Source organism: Peromyscus eremicus, chromosome 15 (genome assembly GCF_949786415.1).
Source record: "Peromyscus eremicus chromosome 15, PerEre_H2_v1, whole genome shotgun sequence".
NCBI lineage: Eukaryota > Metazoa > Chordata > Mammalia > Rodentia > Cricetidae > Peromyscus > Peromyscus eremicus.
Window position 1 is genome coordinate 23,712,250 of NC_081431.1, and position 23,527 is coordinate 23,735,776.

A 23,527-nucleotide genomic window follows, 5' to 3' on the forward strand; every position below is an offset into this window, starting at 1 on the left:
ATGGACCGCACTGCCAGCTTCCAAGATGGTGACCCCCACTGTGCCAATAGCAGAGAAGCCCACAAGGAGGCGCACGGGATTCACTTCCGCCCGGTTCTCCTTCTGACGTTCTGCAGCCTGGGAAAGATGGCGGCACTGAGAGCTGTGTGCTGCCTCCGCGGCGTCGGGGCCCAGGTGCTGCGGCCCGGGTCTGGGATCCGACTGCCGAATCAGCCCAGCAGGTGAGGAGGAGGCCTTTCCTCCATGCGTTCTCTTCAATACTAGAATTTCTCGAGTCTGAGGACATTTCAAGGGCCCAGTGACCCCTTAGGAAAGAATGACCCAGGCCAGTGACCCTCCTTGCGCAGGCCAGATTTCTCAGGTCTCTAGATGCAGTGTGCCTCCTGTAGCGGAGGATGGGGAAAAGGAGGGTGAATTTGTTTTGCCAGAGGCGAAATAGGTGAGGTGGAAGACCCTACCCTTCAAATTAATGATCCGAGCATACCTCCTCTCATCCGAAGAAGGGAGACCCCTCCTCTCTGAGCCCTTTCCCCGAGTTTCTCGCTCTCCCTCATTCGCTCCCATATACGAGTTTGCTCTCTCTCCCCTTCCTCCTTCCCTCTCCCCTGCTCTCTTAGCAATCTTAGGTTTACCATGAACAAATGATGTTCTCAACATTCGTATTCATGCAGGAGCTTGGACCCCAGCTTGTACGTCCAAAACTGCACTATGGTATTGAAGAATACCAGCCCTGCAATACAGGCCATCCTTCCTTGGACCCACCCACATAAGAGTGAATAGATATTTAGGAATATATATATATATATATATATATATATATATGTATACAAATATATGTACGCGTGCAATAACAATTGGTGAAAAAAGGCCATTTATTTGAAGGAGAGCGGGGAGGGGCATATGGGAGGATTTGGAGGGAGGAAAGGGAAGGGAGAAATGTTGTAATTAAATTAAAATCTCAAAAAAAGTTTTGAGAAAAAAAAAAGTGAACGGGAGCACAGGAACCAAGCACACTGTTCATGCTGTTTGTATAGGATCTATCTTTAATTCCTTAGAGGTGCTCGGCAGTGGCAGCCAGATATAGAATGGGCACAGCAGTTTGCAGGAGCTCTCATGTACCCCTCCAAGGAAACAGCCCACTGGAAGCCTCCTCCTTGGAATGGTGAGTTTTCAGAGCTGCTGCCTCAAGTCATCAGAAATCTTTGCTGATTTTTAAGTGCTATTGAGTTCCCTCTGTTTCAGGTAAAAGTGATAATAGCAGGGATTTATTGGTTAGAGACAGAAAGGAATGACAGTCGTCCTCAATTAATACTGAAAGGTCCTTACCATTATTTAACTAATGTCAGCTTTTTCCAGATTCCATACACTTCTATCTCTTTGTGGACAACATCGTTTTCCTAAGAGCATTGGAATGAAACCTACTTAAATACAAGCATCTTTCCCCCATCAAAACTAGGTGTTTTGGGACTAGAGAGATGGCTGAGAGTTAAGAGCACTTGATGCTCTTGCAGAGGACCCAGGTTCAGTTCCCCCGCATCCATATCAGGTGCCTTAGAACCACCTGTAACTCCAGTTTCAGGGATTTACTGGCCTCTTCCGGCAGCTGCATATAGGTGGTAAACATTCATATATAGAGGCAAAGCACTCATACACGTATACACATAAAATAAAATTTAAAGAAGTCTTTAAAAAAGAAGAAGACCCAGAGAGCTGCCTTGCCTTCAAAAACAAAACAATGATGAAACAACACCCAACAAATGGGCTCTTTTGTTTTTCATGTTTTGAAACAGGGTCTTGTGCGGAAGATGTGGCTCAGTGGTTAAGGGCACTTTCTGGTCTTTGAGAGGACCTGAGTTCAGTTTTCAGCACTCACATGGCAGCTCACAACCATGTGTAACTCCAGTTCCAGGGAATCTGATGCTCTCTCTTCTGCCCTCCAAGGGCGGGCACACACACACACACACACACACACACACACACACACACACACCACTCATACACATAAAATAAATAAAATTTTAAAAAGAAAAAAAGCACCAGGGTCTTCCTGTATTGTCCAGGCTGGCCTCAGGATCAAGATCTTTTTTTTTTTTTTTTTTTTAAATCTACATTTCTAGTCAGGACACTTTTTTTTTTTTTTTAAGATTTTATTTTTTTATTATGTATACAGCATATATGACAGCAAGTCAGAAGAGGGCACTAGATCTCATTACAGATGGTTGTGAGCCACCATGTGGTTGCTGGGAATTGAACTCAGGACCTCTGAAAGAGCAGTCAGTGCTCTTAACCGCTGAGCCATCTCTCCAGCCCAGAATTACTCTTCTTGATCTTTCGATTTTGATCAGTGGTACCAAGATTGTCCTTTTTTTGTTGTTTTAGTTTTTTTTTTTTTTTTTTTTTTTGTTTGTTTTTGTGTTTCCCAGACAAGGTTTCTCTGTGTATCTATCCTGGCTGTCCTGGAACTCTGTGTAGACTTGGCTGGCCTTGAACTCAGAGACCCGCCTGCCTCTGCCTCCTGAGGGCTAGGATTAAAGGCATGAACCACCACCACCTGGTTTCCTTTGTTGTTTTTAACAAAATCTCAAAATCTTTCCATTTTTCCTTTGTTGTTTTTAACAAAATCTCAAAATCTTTCCATTTTACCAGTAAAGACTCGGGAGCCAGATTGCTGGGGTGAAAGCCTGCTAGCTCAGAGAGGCGGAGAAAGCACCCAGCTAACCTTCTTCCTCAGCAGACATCCCAGAAGCCTCCTTCCCTCAAACCAAACTCCTCAAACTGAATGTCCCTCTACTTCCTGTGCATCTCTCTCTGTCCTCCTGACTCCTCCTTACTCTCTATGTCTTTTTCTTAATAATCCTATGTTTTCTGTTTGTTTGTTTGTTTTTCCCCTCTGTCAGCTTATCAGCTGCACCTGAATCTACTGATATTTTAACCACTGTCTGCAGCCACACAGCCACCCTCCCCGCCCAAGTCAGTGCCCTACTGGCCACTAAGGCTGCAGCCTGGAGGCATGCAGCAGTGTAGGTTTTAACTAAGTCTCTATTGTTCTATTTTCCAACAAAGACTCGAGAGTCAGATATTGGGGTGAAAACTTGCTAGATCAGAGAGGCTGAGAAGCAACTACCTGACCTCTTTTGGCTGGAGACCCAGCAAGAGAGTGTCTGTCTCCACAGGTCCCTGGTCAAAAAAGACCACAAAGTCTCATAAGTCCCTAGTACTTCCTGTGCATCTTTCTAGCCATCTCCCTCTGTCCTCTGTGCTCTCAATGGCACTGACTCTGTGCTCTACAGCACCCCCCCCCCCCCCATCTAAAGTTAATTTTATTAACACAGTCTTGGAGTTTCACAGTGAGAACAAATATCCCTCAATAGTTCACTTCCTGTCAATTGGTTGCTTGGTCCGCCTCTTGACCTATGGTTGACTTTATTTAATCCTATTTACAGTATTTAAGCAGAAGGGTCTTGGATTAAAGGTGTGTGCTAGGGCTGAGCCACACCACAACTCTTTTTCAGTATGTGACGCAATCTCAGCGTTGACAGTGTGGTCAAATATCCTGCAACTGTCCTTCAAGATGGAAACTTTATAGTTATCTTTGGCTTTGTCTCTCTCTTGCCCTCCATGTCTTTGTCCAATAAGTCATCAAGCCAGGTAGACTTTTTCATCATCTCTTTTAATTAAAAATATTCCAAGATGTATTGTATGCGTCTGAGTGTTTTGCCTATATGCATTTTTTTTTAAAGGCTAAATTCATTCTTTTTTTTTTTTAAAGACTTATTTATTTATTATGTATACAGTATTATGTCTGCAGGCCAGAAGAGGGCACCAGATCTCATTACAGATGGTTGTGAGCCACCATGTGGTTGCTGGGAATTGAACTCAGGACCTCTGGAAGAGCAGTCAGTGCTCTTAACCTCTGAGCCATCTCTCCAGCCCCGCCTATATGCATTTAAATGCGCCACATGTGTGCCTGGCACCCGTGGAGTTCAGAAGAGGGCATCAGATTCTCTATAACTGGAGTTAAAGATGGTTATGAGCCACCATGTAGGTGTTAGGACCTGAACCTGATCATCTGCAAGAGCAACAAGTGCTCTTAATAACTGAGACATCTTTCCAGCTCTCCCTATTAATTTTTTTAGGTTACTTTATACGCATGTGTGAATGCTTGCTTGTCCATATGTGTACCTGGCATTTTTTATTAGGACAGTTGTGTGTGTACAGTGACCTGCAGAGGACATAGGAGACATCATATCCCCTAGAACTGGAGTTATAGGTGGTTGTGAACCAGTCCTGTATGAATCCTGGGAACCAAACCTGAATCCTTTGCAAGAATAGCAAGTATTCCTAACGGCCAAACCATTTCTTCAGCCCATCCTTTTAAAATTTCATTGTCATGGGCAGTGGTGGCACATGCCTTTAATCTGAGCCTTCCTGAGGCAGAGGCAGGTGGGTTTCTGAGTCTGAGGCCAACCTGGTCTACAGAGTTAGTTCTAGGACAGCCAGGGCTATAGAGAGAAACTCTGTCTCAAGAAACAAACAAACAAACAATCACGTAGTCACTTGTTTTTGCTTAATTTTTTTGTTTGCTTGTTTTTCGTTGCCCCCTCTCTTTTGCCATATTGTTTCACTATGTAGCCAAAAAACATAACCAACCAACAAACAAAAAGGGTGTACAGAATTTTTGTCCCATCTCTAAGAATCCTGTATAGTGTCACCCGCTTCTTCTTCCCCAAGCATCATTTTACATGTTATTATTATTTATTTATTTATTATGTATATGGTATTCTACCTGCATGAATCCCTACATGCCAGAAGAGGGCACCAGATCTCATTACAGATGGTTGTGAGCCACCATGTGGTTGCTGCGAATTGAACTCAGGACCTCTGGAAGACCAGGAGTGCTCTTAACCTCTGAGCCATCTCTCCAGCCCCCTTACATGTTATTCTTTTGTTTAAAAACTAAGATACTAACAGTTACCTTTTCAGAAATGCAGTAATGATAGCTGTTTGTCATGGGCTAAAGCAGTCTGTATGCATTATTTTACTTAATCCTCATGCCAACCCTATGGGATATTATCCTAGTTGTGAAGAAATGATGGTACTTGATTAAAACCTGATCCAGGACACAAAGCCAGGTTTCTACTCACATCTGTCAGACCACAAAACACAAACTGAAGACTGTTAGTCCAAAGGGGACTTTGGTTTCAAGTCTTTTGTTTTATGTGCATTGGTATTTTCCCTGCATGTGTTTCTCTGTGAGGATGTCAGATCTTGGAATTACAGACAGTTATGAGGAGCTGCCATGTGGTGCTGGGAACTGAACCCGGGTTCTATGGAAGAGCAGTCAGTGTTCTTACCCACTGAGCCATCTCTCTAGCCCCGGTGTCAAGTCTTAACTCTCCATTTACCAGTGAATTGAGTGCCTACTGCATTTCATGACTTTGTAAGGCAGTGGTTCTCAACCTTCCTAAGACTGTGTCCCTTTAATACAGTTCCTTATGTTATGGTGACCCCCAACCATAAAATCATTTTTGTTGCTACTCCATAACTGTAATTTTGCTGCTTGTAGACGATCTTTCTCATTGGGACTGTCGGCTCACAAATAATGACTTGGAGTCTTACTATTAATTATGAAAACTTGGCCTATAGCTTAGGCTTGTCCCCCTAGCTCTTATAACTTAAATTAACCCATTTCTATTCATCAACATGTTACCATGTGACACATAGCTTCTACCTCTCCTCCTGCATGTCTTGTTCTCTCTCTGAGTCTGGCTGGCAATTCCCTTCTTTTCTTCCCAGAGTTCTCTCTCTGTCCAGAAGTCTGGGCTGTACCTCCCGACTCGTTATTGGCCATGTAGCTTTTTATTAAACCAGTCACAGTGACACATCTTCACACAGTGTAAAGAAATAGTCCACAACAGCTACTGTTATGAATCACTATGTAAATATCTGTTTTCCAATGGTTTTAGGTGACCCCTGTGTAAAGGTCTTTTCACCCCCAAGGAGTTGCAACCCACAGGTTGAGAACCACTGTTGTAAGAATTAAAGGCCTGCGGCCGGGCGGTGGTGGCACACGCCTTTAATCCCAGCACTTGGGAGGCAGAGCCAGGCGGATCTCTGTGAGTTCCAGGCCAGCCTGGGCTACCAAGTGAGTTCCAGCAGGAAAGGCGCAAAGCTACACGGAGAAACCCTGTCTTGAAAAAAAACAAACAAACAAAAAAAAAAAGAATTAAAGGCCTGGCATATGTAAATTCTGCAACTTGTAAGGGCCTAGAATATGTAAATCCTTTGTATATATATATATATCTGTTCACCATGAGCATGCTTTGTGCCCAAGGAAGACAGAAAAGGGCATTATAATTCTCTGGAACTGGAGTTACTAGTTGTGAGCCGACATATGGGTGCTAGGAATTGATCCCAGGTCCTCTGAAAAAGTAGCCATTGCTCTTAACCACTGAGCTATGTCTCCAATCCTGTAAGTCCTATGTAAATATTATTAGCATTACTAATATCGATCCCCCCTAATAATATCCCCCTACTGCCTCCAGTACTGCCTCCAGATATTATTTTTCTGCTACTTAAGAATTCCTTATAAGGGCTGGAGAGATGGCTCAGAGGTTAAGAGCACTGACTGCTTTTCCAAAGGTCCTGAGTTCAATTCCCAGCAACCACATGGTGGCTCACAACCACCTATAATGAGATCTAGTGCCCTCTTCTGGCCTGCAGGGACACATGTAGGCAGAATACTGTATATATAATAAATAAATAAATCTTTTAAAAAAAAACAAAAAACAAAAAAAAACAATTCCTTATAAACAGTTTCTTTGATACTTGCTTCTAAGACTTGGCCTGTACTGATTGTAGAGCCTGGGGTGTTTCATCCCTCTTTTTTTTTTTTTTTTTTTTTTTTGAGACAGGGTCTCTCTGTGTAGCTTTGTGCCTTTCCTGGATCTTGCTCTGTAGACCAGGCTGGCCTCAAACTCACAGAGATCCACCTACCTCTGCCTCCCAGTGCTGGGATTAAAGGCGTGTGCCACCACCGCCCGGCTCATCCCTCTATTTTAAGTTTTCATGCATAATAAGTTTCTCTGTTCTACCAGCCAGCTCCCAAATAACAACATGGAGACTTACTATTAATTTTAAAAGCTTGGTTTTAGTTTAGGCTTGCCCACTACCTCTTATAACCTAAATTAACCCATATATTTAGTCTGTATTCTGTTGTGTGGCTTATTATCTCACCTCTCCGTTCTGTTCATGCTGCTTTTTCCACTTCTGTCTGGCTCCCTGCCTTTCTTCTTCTCTGTCCCCAGAAGTCTCGCTTAACCTCTTCCTGCCTAGCTATTGGCCATTTAACTCTTTATTAAACCAATCACAGTGACACATCTTCACACAGTGTAAAGGAATATTCCGAAACATTCATGATGATCTTTAAATAGTTGACAGCTAAGTCAGCTACCTGGTAACATAAATTCGACCTCATTACTACTTTTCACTTGTAATTGTTTCCCAAGTTAAAGTACGTTTCTCTTTTTTCTTTCTTTCTTTCTTTTTTTTTTTTTTTTTTTGAGATAGGGTCTCACCATGTATCCTTGATTGGTCTGGAGCTTACTTTGTGAACCAAGCTGGCCCCAAACTCAGTGGTCTGCTTGCCTCCACCTCCTGAGCATTAAGATTATACTAACCATGCCTGGCCCCAAAGTGTAAGTTTCTTGAGGGTAAAAAACTGCCATTTGGAGGACAGGCATGGTGTCATATGCCTTTAATTTCGGCACCAGGGAGGCAGAGTAAGTTCAAGACCAGCCTAATATACATATTGAGTTCCAGAGCAGCCAGGACTCTGTAGAGAGACCCTGTCTCCAAAATCAAAACAAAAAACTGCCATTTGGGCTGGGAATGTAGCTCAGTTGATAGAGTGCCAGCTTAGCAATCACAGGGTCCTGGGTTCACTATCCAGCATGGCATAAACCAGAAGTGATTGTAGACTCCTACAATCTCAACATTTAGGAAGTAGGGACAGAAGGTCTCAGAATTTCAAGGTTACTACCTTCAACTGAATAGTGATAGTGAGTTTGAGGCCAGTCTGAGCTGAGACCCAGTCTCAAAAACAATGTCATTTAATAGTAAGTATTAAACACATTTCTCTCTTTTTCCCCCCTTGAGGAAGGGTCTCACTATGTAGTCCTGGTTGGTCTTGAACTCACAGATCTACCTGCCTCTGCCTTCTTTGTGCTGACATTAAAGGCATGCACCCCCTCGCTAAACTGAAGTATGTATTTCAAACTGCTTGTTCATTCCTCATACACATTGAGATGTATCATGTGTTACAGATAAGAAGCCAAGGCTCATTGGTTAAAGGTTCTTCCAGAAGACTTAGGTTCACTTCCCAGTTCCCATACTGATTGGTTCACAGTCATCTATAACTCCACTTCCAGAGATCTGATACCTTCTGACCCCTGTGGGCTCCTGCAAACAGGTGCTGCACATATGTACACTCAGGCACACACATACTCATAAAAAGATAATAAATATCTGTCAGCTGTGTTAGCATGTCTCTTTAATTCCAGCACTTAGGCAGAGGCGGGCAGATCTCTGAATTCAAAGTCATCCTGGTCTACAAAGTGGGTTCCAGACCAGTTGGGGCTACAAAAGTGAAATTCCATCAAAAAAAAAAAAAAAGAATAGTAGCCAAGTCTCATGACACAAGCTTATAAGCCCAACTCTTCAGGAGGCTGAAGCAGGAGGATCATTAAGGGTTCGGTACTAGCCTGGACTACTAGGTGAGTTCAAGGCCATCCTGGGTGAGATCCTGTCTAAAAATTAAAAGGAGGTGGGAGTATAGCTCAGTGGTAGAGTACTTGCCTAGGACAAGCAGTGCCCTAGGTTTAATCCTTAGCACGACAACAAAATAAAAGGTGTTCTAGGGCAGCGGTTCCAACCTTCCTAACACTGCGACCCTTTAACACAGTTCCTCCTGTTGTGGTGAGCCCCCCAGCCATAACATTATTTTATTACTACTTCATAACTGTCATTTTGCTACTGTTATGAATTGTAATGTAGATATCTGTGTTTTCCAGTGGTCTTAGGTGACCCCTGTGAAAGGGTCTTTCAGTTCCTAAAGGGGTCGTGACACACATGTTGAGAACCACTGTTCAGGAGCTATAAACGGACTTCATGATCCCTCATTGGAAAATTTGAGCTTCCTTCCCTTTTCCCCATTTCTTGGCCATCTTCCTAGTTATATTGGAATGAGGGTGGGATGGTGAGCCAGAAGATATGTAGAGAGAACTAATTCCTTGCTGTGTCTTGGGGGTGCCCAAGGGAATTACCATTTGGCTCAGAACTATTTCCCACTTCTCAGATTTGGACATTTTGAAGGACAAAGTAGTCACCAATGTGACCCTGAACTTTGGGCCCCAGCACCCAGCGGCCCATGGAGTCCTGAGACTGGTGATGGAGTTGAGTGGAGAGATGGTGCGGAAGTGTGACCCTCACATCGGGCTCCTGCACCGGGGCACTGAGAAGCTCATTGAGTACAAGACCTATCTGCAGGTGTGGAGGTGAACAGGGGCCTGTTGGTGGGGTCTGAGCTGTAGCTTCAGACTGACGGTTTTGCTGCCCCCAAGCTTCAGGGCAGGAGGGTGGCAAGGGTTAGTCTGTGGTGTACTATCATTTTAAGATATGTTACATTTGTTTATGCTGTGGAATATTTGCTTAATGAATCAAAGATGTGTTGCATTCTTTTATGTTGAATTTGTTTAACTCTGTGAAGCTGTGTTGCTTTGCCTGTCTGTGACACCTGATTAGTCTAATAAAGAACTGAACAGCCAGTAGCTAGGCAAGAGAGGGATAGGCGGGCCTGGCAGGCTGAGAGAGTAACTAGGAGGAGAAGTCTGGGACGAGAGATTGAGGAACGGAAAAAGAAGGCGGGGAGGAGGGTGTCGGGGGCCAGGCACACAGTCAGCCATGGATTAAGAAGTAAAGAAAGGTGTGTAGAATAGAGAAAGATAAAAGCCCAGAGGCAAAAGGTAGATGGGATAATTTAAGAAAAGCTGGCTAGAAATAAACCAAACTAAGGTTATGTATTCATAAGTAAGAGTAATACTCGGTTTATTTATTGGGGAGCTGGGTGGCGGGTCCCCCAAAGAGCTAGGAGTAAGTAACAACCAACTGCATCAGTCCTTTGAGGTCATTGTTGGATAGGAGCTTGGAGAAAGTGCTGAAGGATGCAGGAATCTTTGGAGTTCCTCCAGCATCAGTACTTTATAGCTGGACCACACTTCCAGCTTTTCTCTGTCTGATTTTGGGATGGCCCTTTTATCATTACTTCAGTGCCTCAGTTTCCCTCTTAAGTGAGTGCGTCAAAGCTAGCGTCCCCACAGGCAGAGGAAGAGGAATGAGACGTCAGCTCTTCAGGATTAACAGCGGATTCTTGTGTCTTCCCACTCTCTTAAATCTGTTTTCAAAACACTCAGTGAGTCAGAGTGACCGGAGGAGGTTTGTGACAGAATTTGCCGTGTTTAGAAGAACTGTGTGACCTAAATAGTTGAAGGTCGGATTTGAAGGAGTTGGATCTGGAATACAGTTCCAGATGTTGTTTTTCTGGTTAGGTTTTTTTTTTTTTTTTTTTTTTTTTCTTTTCTTACTGTTATAAAGAAAGGGCCCTGAACAGAATAGTGGAATTAGGGCTTAGACCCAGCCCTGTGACTATAATGTGCTTCCTCCAGGGAGCCTAAGCAGTGGTGGCTTCTGTTCACACTTTTGTGGGTTAACCCCTGTAGCATCATCCTGCGTCACAAATGACATCAGGACCAGAACAGGCTGTCCCCGTGAGAAGCAGTTTAACTCCGCCTTCTTCCTGGAAGCTGGAACTGGCTTGGTAGGCAGCTGGGACTTTGCTTTCCTGACATTCTGGGGGAAAGCTGCTGTAAAACTGACTTTTCTCCTTCAAAATCTCAGTTTTAAGGGACTAAGAGGAAAAAGACATAGAAGTCCAGGGCACACTTTGAGAAAGGTTACAGTGCTGAAGAGCCTTGTAAGAGCCTGAGTTTTAAGTTTTTAGAAATTTTATGACTTAGTTACTGAAGTTATTATTAAAATTAGATTATACATTTTGTGTGTGTGTTTATTTGTTTTGTTTTGTTTTGTTTTGTTTTGTTTGAGACAGGGTCTCACTGTATAGCTCTGGCTGTCCTTGAACTCTCTATGTAGACTCACAGATTTTTGATCTGTATCATAAAGATACTGTATAATGTTGTGCCATGTCCCTCAAGGGTACATTTAGTTACATTTTGATAGCTTAAAATTGACCATGGTGGGAGTATTATCACCATGGAAATTGTCAAACACGATAAAAAAAAGACAAAGGTCTTTTCATCATTTTAGAGAGCCAGTTTTTAAACATTTGATGCTAGTTTTAAATAAGCATGTTATGGGAGTTTTCATTCTGCTTTGCTGGGACTCCTGAGTCTCTAAAGGTAAGTACTGACTTCCAGTACCTGACAAGAAGAAGGTTTCCTGCCTCAGACAGTGCACTCCTGGGCCTGTTAGATGTGACCTTCCTTCTTCCCTTTCAACAGGCCCTTCCATACTTTGACCGGTTAGACTATGTGTCCATGATGTGTAATGAGCAGGCCTATTCTCTAGCCGTGGAGAAGCTGCTAAACATCCAGCCTCCTCCCCGGGCACAGTGGATCCGAGGTATGTTCTGCTCCTTATTTCTGCTGTCCACTGTGAGCACAGGACATCTAAGTGCATTGAACTCAACTTTGATATTTAGATTCCAGATTCCACTCACACGGGTTGAGCCCTGGGCTCCTATGTCCTTCTTTCTAAACACACACACAATATGTATAATTATTCACTTTGGATATTTATTGTGTATGTGGATGCATGTGAAATGGCATGTGTCAAGGCATATGTGGGGAGGTCAGAGGATAGCTTTTGGGAGTCAGTTCCTGCCATGTGGGCTTCCGACTTGTCAGCAAGCCTTTACCCACTGAGCCATCCTTCCAGCCCCGTCCATCACTTCTTGTCTTTCCATCTCACAGTGCTGTTTGGAGAGATCACACGGATTTTGAACCATATCATGGCTGTGACCACACATGCCCTGGACATTGGTGCCATGACTCCTTTCTTTTGGATGTTTGAAGAAAGAGAGAAGGTATAAGGGAGGCATGGGTAGGAATAGGGGAGGAAGTACATGAAGTAAAGAGGGCAGAGAGGGAGACAAATGGAAACAGGGGAAGGGAGCAGTATATTTTGTTGGATTGTATTTGTGGGAATCTTGTCTCATGAGGCGTTTGGCTAGCCACAAGAAGTCAGAGGTAGGGCAGTGGGCTACTGTGTTGCTGGACTTGGGGGTCCCTGGACTTTATTTCTCACCCCTAGTGCATTCTGTCTAGATGTTTGAGTTCTATGAGCGGGTGTCTGGAGCCCGAATGCACGCTGCTTATATCCGACCAGGAGGAGTGCACCAGGTGAGTGGCTCGCCTGCCTCCACACTTCCCGTCCAGGCCGCTTTCCTCTTTGACCACTGGAGGGCAGTGTGGGCTGATGGACCAGGACTCCGGCCCCGTGGGAAGGGGTGCTATGACAAGAATCACCACTTGGTTTCTAGGACCTACCTCTTGGGCTTATGGATGACATTTATGAGTTTTCTAAGAACTTCTCTCTTCGGATCGATGAGGTGGAGGAGGTAAGATAGAAATCAATGGGGAAAAAATATCTTTATCCCCCGAAAGGGCTTGTGGAATTTTAGTGTCCAGTGTTATATAAGTACAGAGGCTTTTGAAGATTGTCATGAAGAATATTAGCACACTGGATTTCTCTATCCATAGATGCTGACCAACAATAGGATCTGGCGGAATAGGACAACGGATATCGGGGTTGTTTCGGCAGAAGACGCACTTAACTATGGATTCAGGTAGGAGAACAACTTCTTTCCGTGGGGGTGGGAGGGGCTGTAGAGAGTTACAGCCCAGTGTCTCGGTTTTAAGCACGTCTGGTACTCTCCTGTCCATGCCTTGAGTTTGTGTTCCATAACCAAAGTGTTGGGGAGGGAGAGGGAAATAGGAAGCATGTGTGTCCTTTCCTGTTTTTGTGGAGGGTGGCCCTTATGCCCATTGTACCCTCCAGTGGGGTGATGCTCCGAGGCTCAGGCATCCAGTGGGACTTGCGGAAGACCCAGCCCTATGATGTGTATGACCAGGTCGAGTTTGATGTTCCTATTGGTTCTCGAGGGGACTGCTATGATAGGTAAGACCCAAATCCTTGCTCAGCTCTTTGTCCTGCTGATTTCTTTGCTCTGTTCCCTAGTGTCTGTAGGAGCCTGTATAATGTGTTAAACTTGGTAGAGTTGTGCTTAGCATCCACAATCCTCAGTATTCTCCTCCAACACACACACACCAAATAATAGAGCTATTTATTTTTTACCCTTATCCTGCCATCCTGCCTTAGATAAAACTAGTTTCCTTGTTTTTGTAGCTGAGAAAGCTGAAGCATAAGTTAGGGATTAGCCTGTTAGTGATTGAGATTGGAATCCTCCTGACCCAGCGCTCTTCCCTCTTGATTCTAAGCTACACAGTCCATTCCTGTTTACTGACCCTGAGTAAGATTAGCTACTGTTGTTCTCTTTGTTTATCTTTCCATTCGACTCTCGGACTCTGCAGTCCAGACTGGGTTTAAGAGGGTAAAAGGAGAAAAACTACAGGCCACGTGCTGGAAAAGAGAGAGAGAGAGAGAGAGAGAGAGAGAGAGAGATTTGGAGAAAGACTCAATGGTCCTTCAAAACACTGCAGGGTTTGTATGGGCAGCCAAAGCAAGCAGAGATTCTGTACGAGGAGAAACAGGAACATTTACCAAACACTTTTCATGTCTCCCAAAGGGCGTCTGTCCAGATTCCTGCTTCTTACTCCTCTCTCTGCTTTCTCTTGTTCTAAGTCTGTCTCATCTACTTCAGGTACCTGTGTCGTGTGGAGGAGATGCGCCAGTCCCTTCGAATCATTTTACAGTGTCTGAACAAGATGCCTCCAGGGGAGATCAAGGTTGATGATGCCAAAGTGTCTCCACCTAAACGAGCAGAGATGAAGGTTGGCTGCGGGGAGAGGGAAGAGAGATTGGGTGTGGGAAAGGGACCAGTGGCCACGGAGAAATGTCCTTGGATTAGATCCTGCCTTTCAGTTTAACTTGTGAAGACTCTGATCCTTTCACCACACTCGTCTTTTATTCCGTCTACTGCTTCCTGATTTACATGTGTGTTGTTAGTCTCCCAAAGGGCAGAGATTGCTATGTGTGCTGGGGGAAAGCCCAAGGGCAGAACTCGGATCTGGCTTCTTCCTTTTTCTTTTATTGGTTTTTCAAGACGAGGTTTCTCTGTGTAACAGCCCCGGTTGTCCTAGAACTCACTTTGTAGACCAGGCTGGCGTCGAACTCCCAGAGATCCACCTGTCTCTGTCTCCTGAGTGCTGGGATTAAAGGCGTGCGCCACCACTGCCTGACTGGATCTGGTTTTCTGATGCTCCCTTTTTCCTCCCCTCAGACGTCCATGGAGTCACTAATTCATCACTTTAAGCTGTACACTGAGGGCTACCAAGTTCCTCCAGGAGCCACATACACTGCTATTGAAGCCCCTAAGGTGAGGGAGGAAGGGAAGGAAAGTGTGTGGAGTGGGGGCTGGAGGTAGAAGTGAACAGAGTGCTCCCTCACTAGTGACCAGAGAGGCTTTGGTAGAAGAGAAGAAGGTTCTTCCTACTAAGGAGGCATCCAATTTTCTTCCTTGGACAGGGAGAGTTTGGGGTATACCTGGTGTCTGATGGCAGCAGCCGCCCTTACCGGTGCAAGATCAAGGCTCCTGGTTTTGCCCACCTGGTAAGACAATCTCAGTGGTTCTAACTGCAGTACATTAATAATTTATTGACCTTGATTGAGGATTTTTGTTTATTTTCAGCAACTTAAAAAATTATTTATTTTTAGCTTTTATATATGTATGTATGTGTGTATATGTTTGGTACATGAGGGCAGGTGCCTTCAGAGGCCAAAGAGGGCATCAGATCCCTGGAGCTGGAGTTACAGGCAGTTGTGAACTGCCTGTTGTTGGTTTCGGGAGCCAATCTCAGGGCCGCTGCAAGAGCAGTACATACTCTTAGCAGCTGAACCACCTCTCCAGGCCTTGCTTTTTGAGGTAGGGCTTTGCTATACAGCCCTGGCCTGTCTAGAGCTCCCTATGTAGCTAAGGCTGGTCTCAAACTTACTATGTCTTTGGACTTTAGCCTCCCAGGTACGAGGATTACAGGAATACACCTCTACACCCAACTCTTGGAGGAGATTTTGTTTTGTTCCATTTGTTTGTTTAAGATAGAATTTTGCTGCAAACCCAAATTAGCCTGGAGATTACTGTATGTGTGTGGGCTTTCCTTGGATTCACAGTGACCCTCCTGCCTTAGACTTTCAAGTGCTAGAATTACAGATAGACGCTCCTGTGCCTGGCTGGATGAGGCTTTGGGCTTGGGGTTTTTGTCATTGCTGTTTTGTTTTTGAGGTGAGGTCTCAGTATGTAGCTCTGGCTGGCCTAGAATGTAGACTAGTCTGGCTTCAAACTCATCAACATCCTCCCATGTGCTGAGATTAGCTGTATATACTACCACACCCTGCCTTTGGATGGGATTTTAAAGAGCTCTCCTGTGCAAACTTGTATTAACGTGCTTCTATCTCCTCTCCACAGGCTGGTTTGGACAAGATGTCTAAGGGACACATGTTGGCAGATGTCGTAGCCATCATAGGTACGAGACCTATTATGCAGTAAGGTGTCAAGACAAGGGGTTTGGGATTCCATTTAGGAACAAAACCAAATACTCAATGTTCAGTATAGACTGTGTCCTGGACTCTAGGCCAGAGTGTCTTGGACACAGTCATGTGCTCTGAACCTCTGGCAATAACCTTCATCCTCTAACCCTCTAGGTACTCAGGATATTGTGTTTGGAGAAATAGACCGATGAGCAAAGGCACAGCCTTTGAGCTCCCGTGCCTGGTAGCTTCCTCTGCAAGGCCTGTCCCTCACAGGAAATGAGGCTGTGTGTCTCCGTGTGTATAAACAAACATACATGTACACGCTGACTTAGCTGTACAGACTTTCTGTGCATGTACTAGAAAAAGAGAAATTATATTAGCCGCCTTGCGGCCCCTACGCTCAAGCTTCTAATGAGTCTTTCTTGGTGTCTTACTGTCTTTCACTTTGTATTTCTCTGTTCGATTTTCCCAGCTGAATCTCCACCCCGTCTCTGACTCTTGCCCTTTCCACTTCTCCATTCCCCATTTCCCCTTTCCCCTCAGTTCCTCCTGCCCAAACCCTCTTAGCATCTGTGCAAACTGTTAAACTCGAGTGAAGACTGGGTATATAAAGTTCCAGATAGGAAGGTAAGGGCTATGGTGGGATCTAAGGGAGTCTCGGGCAGTTTGCCTCATGTATACGACCTATGTCTGAATGGTGGATGAGGGGTTGTTAAACATGGCGGGTATAGACAGCCTTTCCCAAGCATGAAAGAGTCTGCTCATTCTGTGGCTTAGGAGGTTGGTCCCTGAAAGGGCTGAGGCTTAGAGGCCAGATCTTCCAGCTCCCCTAGTTGGCCCTTCCGGGAGCCGCCTGGTCTATAGTGCAGGAAGGGGAAGGGGCCAAAGTGTGGGGGGAAGGCGGGGCAGGAAGGGGGAGCTGTGGTCAGGGAACTGCTCATGGGCACAGCTGCGCAGTTCTGTCAGGGCGTCTGATCGCCGGTTCCCAGCTCCGAAGCCCCTGTCCAAGATGATGCCAGCCGTGGTCTTGCTCTTGCTCCTTCTGGTCGAACAAGCAGGTAGGTGAGAGGGTGTGGTGAGGACCATTAGCTGTACTTGGGTGGGAATCTAGGGCATGAATTGGGGATGGAAAGAAGAAGGCTGGGGCTGGGCCGGTGGGCACAGGGCTTAGGCAGATTCTGAAGTTAGCCCTGTTGGGTCCCCTCCCAGGCACTGGTCATCATTTCCATTTTTATTGTCCCTTTCTTACCTTCCGAGTGACTTCAGGACCAATATGAAGGGTTCGTTTGTCAGGGGTGGGGACTGCACAGCATGAAGAGCTGCTCTGGGAAAGTTCCATCTCTTGATCAGCAATACCATGGATGCTCTCCGTCTCTGTTGGGAGCCGATCTCTAGATAGTTATATATAAAGCCCTCTAAATAGGCTAGGGCCTGTCTGTGAGCTTGGGGGTAAGGCAAGGGAGTCCAAAGAGACATGCGTACTGTTTCTGGGGATGGTCAGGGCCACACCATTTGGTCAGCTGACATCAGTAGGCAGCAGAGTGCTGAGTCCTGTGTTCTCAATCATCAGCTGAGAAGTAACAGCAAAAGCCCTAAGACCCAGCGGCTCTAAGGTTCTAGGCTGCCCAAGAACTCCCCTCAGCTTTTGCTTATTTTGCATTCTATCAGTGTGAGGTGTTTGTCTTGTGGGGAGACAGGGTATTATGTAGCCCAGGCTAGTCTGGAAACTCCCTAACCTTGATTTCCTAACCTCGTGCCTCCACCTCCCAAGTGCTGGGTATTTATAGGCCTGTCCTCCATGCCCAGCAAGGAGTTGAAGAGCACTGCTTGAGGGCTGGCTTGTTACAGATGAGGTTAAACCGTAGGGAACAGAATGCCTGGAAAGGAGGGCCTCCAAATGTGCTTTGGAGGCAGAAAAACTGGGGTCCAGTTCTGTTGCTTAACTCGGGCCCTGAATGTTTCTAAGCTTGTCTGAGTACCTGCATTTCATCATCCGTAAAATGGCGATGTTGATGTTTCTCTCACAAGGTAGTTTTGAGATTTGTGTAATCTCGCCTGGGAGTGTTGTAGAATAAAAAGTACTTTACCAGTCTTGGTAACTTGACTTGTGTGGAAGTGGACAGGGCTACACCGTTTTGTCAACTGGTAAGAGGATGGGTAGCATAAAGTGCCCAATCCTAGAGACGCATGCATCAGATGAGAAATAACGGCAAAAATATCAAAGTCCCAGAGCAGGCTGCCATTCACCGCTTTGGTCCTGATGAAGCTGGGAGCAGTCCCTGGAGCCCAGATCCTGAGTGATCATTGGAGGCAGGATCTCATTATGTAGCCCAGGCTGGCACCATTCATACTCTTCCTGCCTCAGCCACATGAGATTGTGTGCGGCCATCATGTTCAGTTCCTGTGCCCGTCGTTGGTGTGGAGTTTCATTTCTTGGTTTTTTTTTTTTTTGGGAGGGGAGGAGGGGAGGGGGTCATTTGTTGCAAATTATTGTTTGTTTTTCAAGACGGTTTCTCTGTGAAGCCCTGGTTATCCTGGAACTCTGTAGACCACGCTGGTCTCAAACTCAGTTCCACCTACTTCTGCCTCCCAGGCGTGTGCTACCACTACCCAGCCCCCCCCCCCTTTTTTAAATTTATTTTAATTTGACAGGATCTCACTCTATATTCTAGGCTGATCTGGAACACATGGCAGTGCCCTTACCTCAGCCTCCCAAGTGCTGGGATTTTTTTTTTAATATAATTTATTTAATTTTACTTAATGTGCATTGGTGTGAGGGTGTCGGATCCCCTGAAACTGTGGGTGCTGGGAATTGAACCCGAGTCCTCTGGAAGAGCAGCCAGTGCTCTTAACCGCAGAACCATCTCTCCAAGTGCTGGGATTATAGGCATGACCCGCCACTCTCAGCTCCTGTGTGATTTTTTTTTTTTTTTTTTCAGTTGCACAAACTTCCCCTCTTCGAGGCCCAGCATGATTAGCAGGGCAGAGTAGCAGGAGGAAGAATCCATATTTTAGATTTAGTTTGTGGTCATTCCTTTGAGCTGTGGTCACCACCCCGCTTTACAAAGTGCAGAGTCAGCGGTATCTGTAGCGCCTCAAAAAGCAGTCACTTCGGTTTTTGTTTGTTTTTTGATAGAGTTAAGTGCCTTGCGAGGCAAAAAGCAGTGAGTCTGAGAAGATGACCAATACCAGAGTAATTGCCTTCCCCCCTTCACCAGCTCACATCCTTCCTGTCCAGCCCTCAGCCACAGGTCACAGGACCGAGCAGAGACACACTCTTGTGGTTTCTGTGCTGAAATTTGCCACTCTTCTCTCTCCCCTCCCCCTCAGGGCTGAGGTTTTTGTCTCAGCCCAGTAAACGCCGATGGGTCCTTGAGGTAGAAGAAGTGTTCAATGATGCCTGAGGAACCACAATACTGAAAAGGGAGGTCTGGGGCTGACAGGGAAGTCTCTAACCCTCAGTAAAACCAAGTCCTACCACAGCAGAACCCTTCATGGTTCCTATCTGACTCCTACCGTAGGTCTGTGGGGTAAGGGGTAAAGTAAGAGAAACGACAGTCTAAAGACGGAGTTAGTTTCTTCCCTTAGAAGGACCCCCACAAGGCCCTGTCCCACCTCCCTGACCCCTTTCCCTTCCTCTGAGCAACAACCCCCCCTTCCCTGTGCACTGGGTCCCATGGGCACCCTGTATCCCCTCAGCTGCCCTGGGAGAGCCCCAGCTCTGCTATATCCTGGACGCCATCCTGTTTTTGTATGGTATTGTTCTTACCCTGCTCTACTGTCGACTCAAGGTAAGGCGGGCTGGGGCGGTCTAAGAACCGGACCCAGAAGTGGGAGGGTGGTGGCGGGAAGGGGAACCGAAGGGGTTCTCCATGGTTTGGAGGGAAAGGAGATGGGCCTCCAATTTCTCCTTTACTGATTGCCTTTCCCCCACTTCAGATCCAGGTCCGAAAGGCAGCTGTAGCCAGCCATGAGGTACGGAGTCTCCCACACCTGCGCGTCAACACTTTTTTCTAGGCTCTCAACCTTCCTGGGTTGCTAGCCTTAGGTCTGAGGCCTCTGGGAAGGCATGTGTTTTAGGCACTAACCTGCACCCTGCCCCTCACCTCAGGATGGGCAGCAGCCTGCCATCTAGTTGAGCTGCAAATAAAAGGTCTGGACAGGAAAGAATCAAGTAGAGGTAGCAATACATGAGAAAGTTGTGTGCTGTACTGTACTGTGTGTTTGTGGCCATGTGGGCACCCATAGCAGTCATGCAAGTGCTCCTAGCTCAAGGCAGCTAACACTAACCTTGACCCAGATACTCCCTGGGTGGGAAGGAAGCTGATGGGAGGCCCCGAAGAAGGTATTGGTCTCTAATGCCTTGCTCCTTTCATCTCCACAGAAATCAGAGGCTGTTTACACGGTAAGTGACCCTCTTTTCCCTATTTGAGAGGTCAGAAAAGGAGTGACCTGGATAGGAATGGGGTCACCTGTGAGGTGGATGGGGGCCCTGTGGTGAGCTCCAACTCCTGATCATCCTTTGACTCTCCTGCAGGGCCTGAATACCCGGAACCAAGAGACATACGAGACTCTGAAGCATGAGAAACCACCCCAATAGCTTTAAAACATATGTCCTTGGTGGCATTTTTTTTCTGCTTCTAGTTCTGTCTTAGCCTTCATGGTTGACATCACTATGCTACCTCCATGCTTGGGATGCTAGCTGACCTTACTCCCATAATGATGCTAGGCTCTAAATTAATGTACACCAGCAGTTCCTCGTCTCCATTAAAGACTTATTCACCGATGTTTATTGCTTCATTCCTCTTTCCTTCCCTGGTCCCCAACCCTTGCTAAACAGCAGAAAGGGATTACCTTCCAATAAAGCTGTCACAGATCTGACTCCACTCACTTTGTCATTTCTCATATATATTGGTTCAGTTTGTACAAAGCATTAGGGCTGAATGTTGAAGGTGCAGTTTTTGAATAAGGCAAACTCAGCTGCTGAGAGCACAGGACTTCAGGGCTACTTTGCTTTTTTTGTTTGTTTGTTTTTCTTTTTTTTTTTTTTTTTTTGGTTTTTTTTCGAGACAGGGTTTCTCTGTGTAGCTTTGCGCCTTTCCTGGGACTCACTTGGTAGCCCAGGCTGGCCTCGAACTCACAGAGATCCGCCTGGCTCTGCCTCCCGAGTGCTGGGATTAAAGGCGTGCGCCACTACCGCCCGGCGTTTGTTTGTTTTTCAAAACAGGGTTTCCCTGTGTAACCCTGGCTGTCCTGGAACTCGCTCTGTAGACCAGGCTGGCCTCAAACTCACAGAGATCCACCTGCCTCTGCCTCCTAAGTGCTGGGATTAAAGGCGTGCGCCACCACCACCACCACCACCACCACTGACCTGGCTGCTTTGTTCTTCTGGGGTATGAATGCTGACTGTATCTACATGCGTGATAAGACCCTCGGTCTCTTGGTGCTCTGAGATGGAACTAGAGCAGGGAGCATTCTTACACTTTCACTCTGTGTTGGGAGTATAGATGTGTTTGGAGACATTGGAACCTAAAAAATCACACTTCTGTACTCAATGTAGCTTTTTGTGTCTGAAAAATGAATCATGATCGGTTTGTGGAGAAGCCTGTATGTCTAACCCAAAATAGTCACCAATCTAGATAATATCAGTCGAGCTTGTGCATGTTTGAGTTAGCATAGCTGGAAAGCTAAGCATGCAGAAGGAATGTGATGACAAGGATCATGTGACCCTCCTAGTGGAATATTTTATAAGGACAAGGAATTTTCAGGGGATTTGGGAGCAAGAAGAGCCTCAGAGAGAACCTCATAGAGGTTGGGGGTAGGAAAGGTCAAGGGGAACAAGCTGGGTCCAAATGGGAGGTCATTTCCTCCACAGTGGGTAGTCAAGGCATTCCCTGCCAATGACTGTCCTCTCCCCAGACTCCCCAGGAAGCTCTTCCTGGAGATGTTTAAGCCATGTAGGGTGCAGTGAGCTGGTCTCCAACCTGCCTGCCTTCTTCCAGAAAGGGCCAGAGTGTCCAAGCTCACTCCTGGCAATCCCCTGTGCCAGACAACACAGCACAGCATAGTGATTTATATTTTCAAGGTATTTTCCTGTTGTATCTTTTTTTTTTTTTTTTTTTTTTTTTTTTGGTTTTTCAAGACAGGGTTTCTTTGTATAGCTTTGCGCCTTTCCTGGAACTCGCTTTGGAGACCAGGCTGGCCTCGAACTCACAGAGATCCGCCTGGCTCTGCCTCCCGAGTGCTGGGATTAAAGGTGTGCGCCACCACTGCCCGGCCCGTTGTATCGTTTTATCTGCTCACTAATTTGTATACGAAATTCAGACTTCGACATAGTAACTTGTCTAAGGTCACCTTGAAAGTAGAGACACCAACTTTCTTGTCTATATACATTGTTCTACATAAAACAGAAAGTTTTGTTGTTGTTGTTGTTGTTTTTATATTGGTTGTTCAAATGCTGGGGATTGAACCTAGGGCTTCACACATGCTAGGTAAGGGATCTACCATAAACTATATCCTTAGCCGTTTTGTTTTGTTTTCCTTTTCCTTTTGGGTTGGTTTGTTGGCTTGCTTTGTTTTGAGATAGAGTCTATTTTGTGGCGCTGGCTGTCCTGGAACTCCCAGCTCCTGGGATTAAAGGCCACCACACCCAGCTAAATGAGGGGTTTTGAGTGAAGACACTAGAGTGCTCTGGGAGAAAAGGGTTAACCTAACCTTTTTTTTTTTTTTTTTTTTTTTTTTTTTTTTTTTTTTGGTTTTTTCGAGACAGGGTTTCTCTGTGTAGCTTTGCGCCTTTCCTGGAACTCGCTTTGGAGACCAGGCTGGCCTTGGAACTCACAGAGATCCACCTGCCTCTGCCTCCCGGGTGCTGGGATTAAAGGCGTTCGCCACCACCGCCCGGCTTAACCTAACCTTTTATTGTGGGATGACGGAAACACAGTGTTCCCCAGGATCAAAAGGAAAGATGGGCCCTTGAATCACACTGCAGGGTTCTTTTTATTTTTATAATTTTGGTTTTTCGAGGCAGGGTTTCTCTGTGTAGTTTTGGTGCCTGTCCTGGATCTCACTCTGTAGACCAGGCCTGGCCTCGAACTCGCAGAGATCCGCCTGGCTCTGCCTGCTGAGTGCTGGGATTAAAGGCGAGTGCCACCACCTGGCTGCGGGGCTCTTTTTAAACAAAACAAAACAACAACAAGGGGGCTGGAGAGATGGCTCAGTGGTTAAGAGCACTGGCTGCTCTTCCAAAGGTCCTGAGTTCAATTCCCAGCAACCACATGGTGGCTCACAACCATCTGTAATGAGATCTGGTGCCCTCTCCTGGCCTGTAGACATACATGCAGGCAAACACTGTATACATAATAAATAAATAAATCTTTAAAAAAAAAAAAACAAAAAAAAACAAACCCATGATCTTTTCATAGAAAGTTTAAGAAGAAATTCTGAGGGTTACCCTTGTTTCCTATGACCCCCAACTCAAGGGATTTTTGTCTGTGAGTCCTTCATTCCTTTCTTGGGTCCATGTCCTTCACTGATTCTGCAGAGCATCGTGGGGACACTCCTTGGGTTTGGTGACAAATCACAGGCATCTACTCTATCATGTCCATCATCTATTTCTTCAGTCCTTTCTTCCCAGGTCCCACCAAAACTCCCTTTCCCCTTTTAGAAACAGATTGATCTTTTTCTTTCCTCCTCCTCCTCCTCCCCGACTCGCTACTTCTCCCAATCACCCAAAGACACGAGACACAGC

General features: G+C 45.7%; 2 protein-coding genes across 4 annotated transcripts; both read left to right on the plus strand.

Moving 5' to 3' along the window:
- The first annotated feature begins 87 nt into the window (after positions 1-87).
- Positions 88-16,179, plus strand: Ndufs2 (NADH:ubiquinone oxidoreductase core subunit S2). 3 transcript variants are annotated; one of them, XM_059281254.1, is made up of 14 exons: positions 88-221; positions 1,056-1,162; positions 9,356-9,546; positions 11,574-11,694; positions 12,045-12,157; positions 12,399-12,473; positions 12,614-12,691; positions 12,834-12,919; positions 13,132-13,251; positions 13,955-14,084; positions 14,534-14,629; positions 14,779-14,862; positions 15,716-15,773; positions 15,952-16,179. In XM_059281254.1, exons 1-14 carry the CDS (start codon positions 127-129, stop codon positions 15,987-15,989), a joined length of 1,392 nt encoding a protein of 463 aa, XP_059137237.1. In that variant the 5' UTR covers positions 88-126; the 3' UTR covers positions 15,990-16,179. The 3 variants fall into 3 exon arrangements, with proteins under 3 accessions (XP_059137237.1, XP_059137238.1, XP_059137239.1); XM_059281256.1 differs by having other exon boundaries at positions 132-221; positions 1,035-1,162; XM_059281255.1 differs by lacking the exon at positions 13,132-13,251.
- Positions 16,180-16,276: 97 nt separating this feature from the next.
- Positions 16,277-20,666, plus strand: Fcer1g (Fc epsilon receptor Ig). The gene is made up of 6 exons (XM_059281257.1): positions 16,277-16,407; positions 16,738-16,838; positions 19,480-19,571; positions 19,720-19,755; positions 20,165-20,185; positions 20,318-20,666. Exons 2-6 carry the CDS (start codon positions 16,790-16,792, stop codon positions 20,378-20,380), a joined length of 261 nt encoding a protein of 86 aa, XP_059137240.1. The 5' UTR covers positions 16,277-16,407; positions 16,738-16,789; the 3' UTR covers positions 20,381-20,666.
- The last annotated feature ends 2,861 nt before the right edge of the window (positions 20,667-23,527 follow it).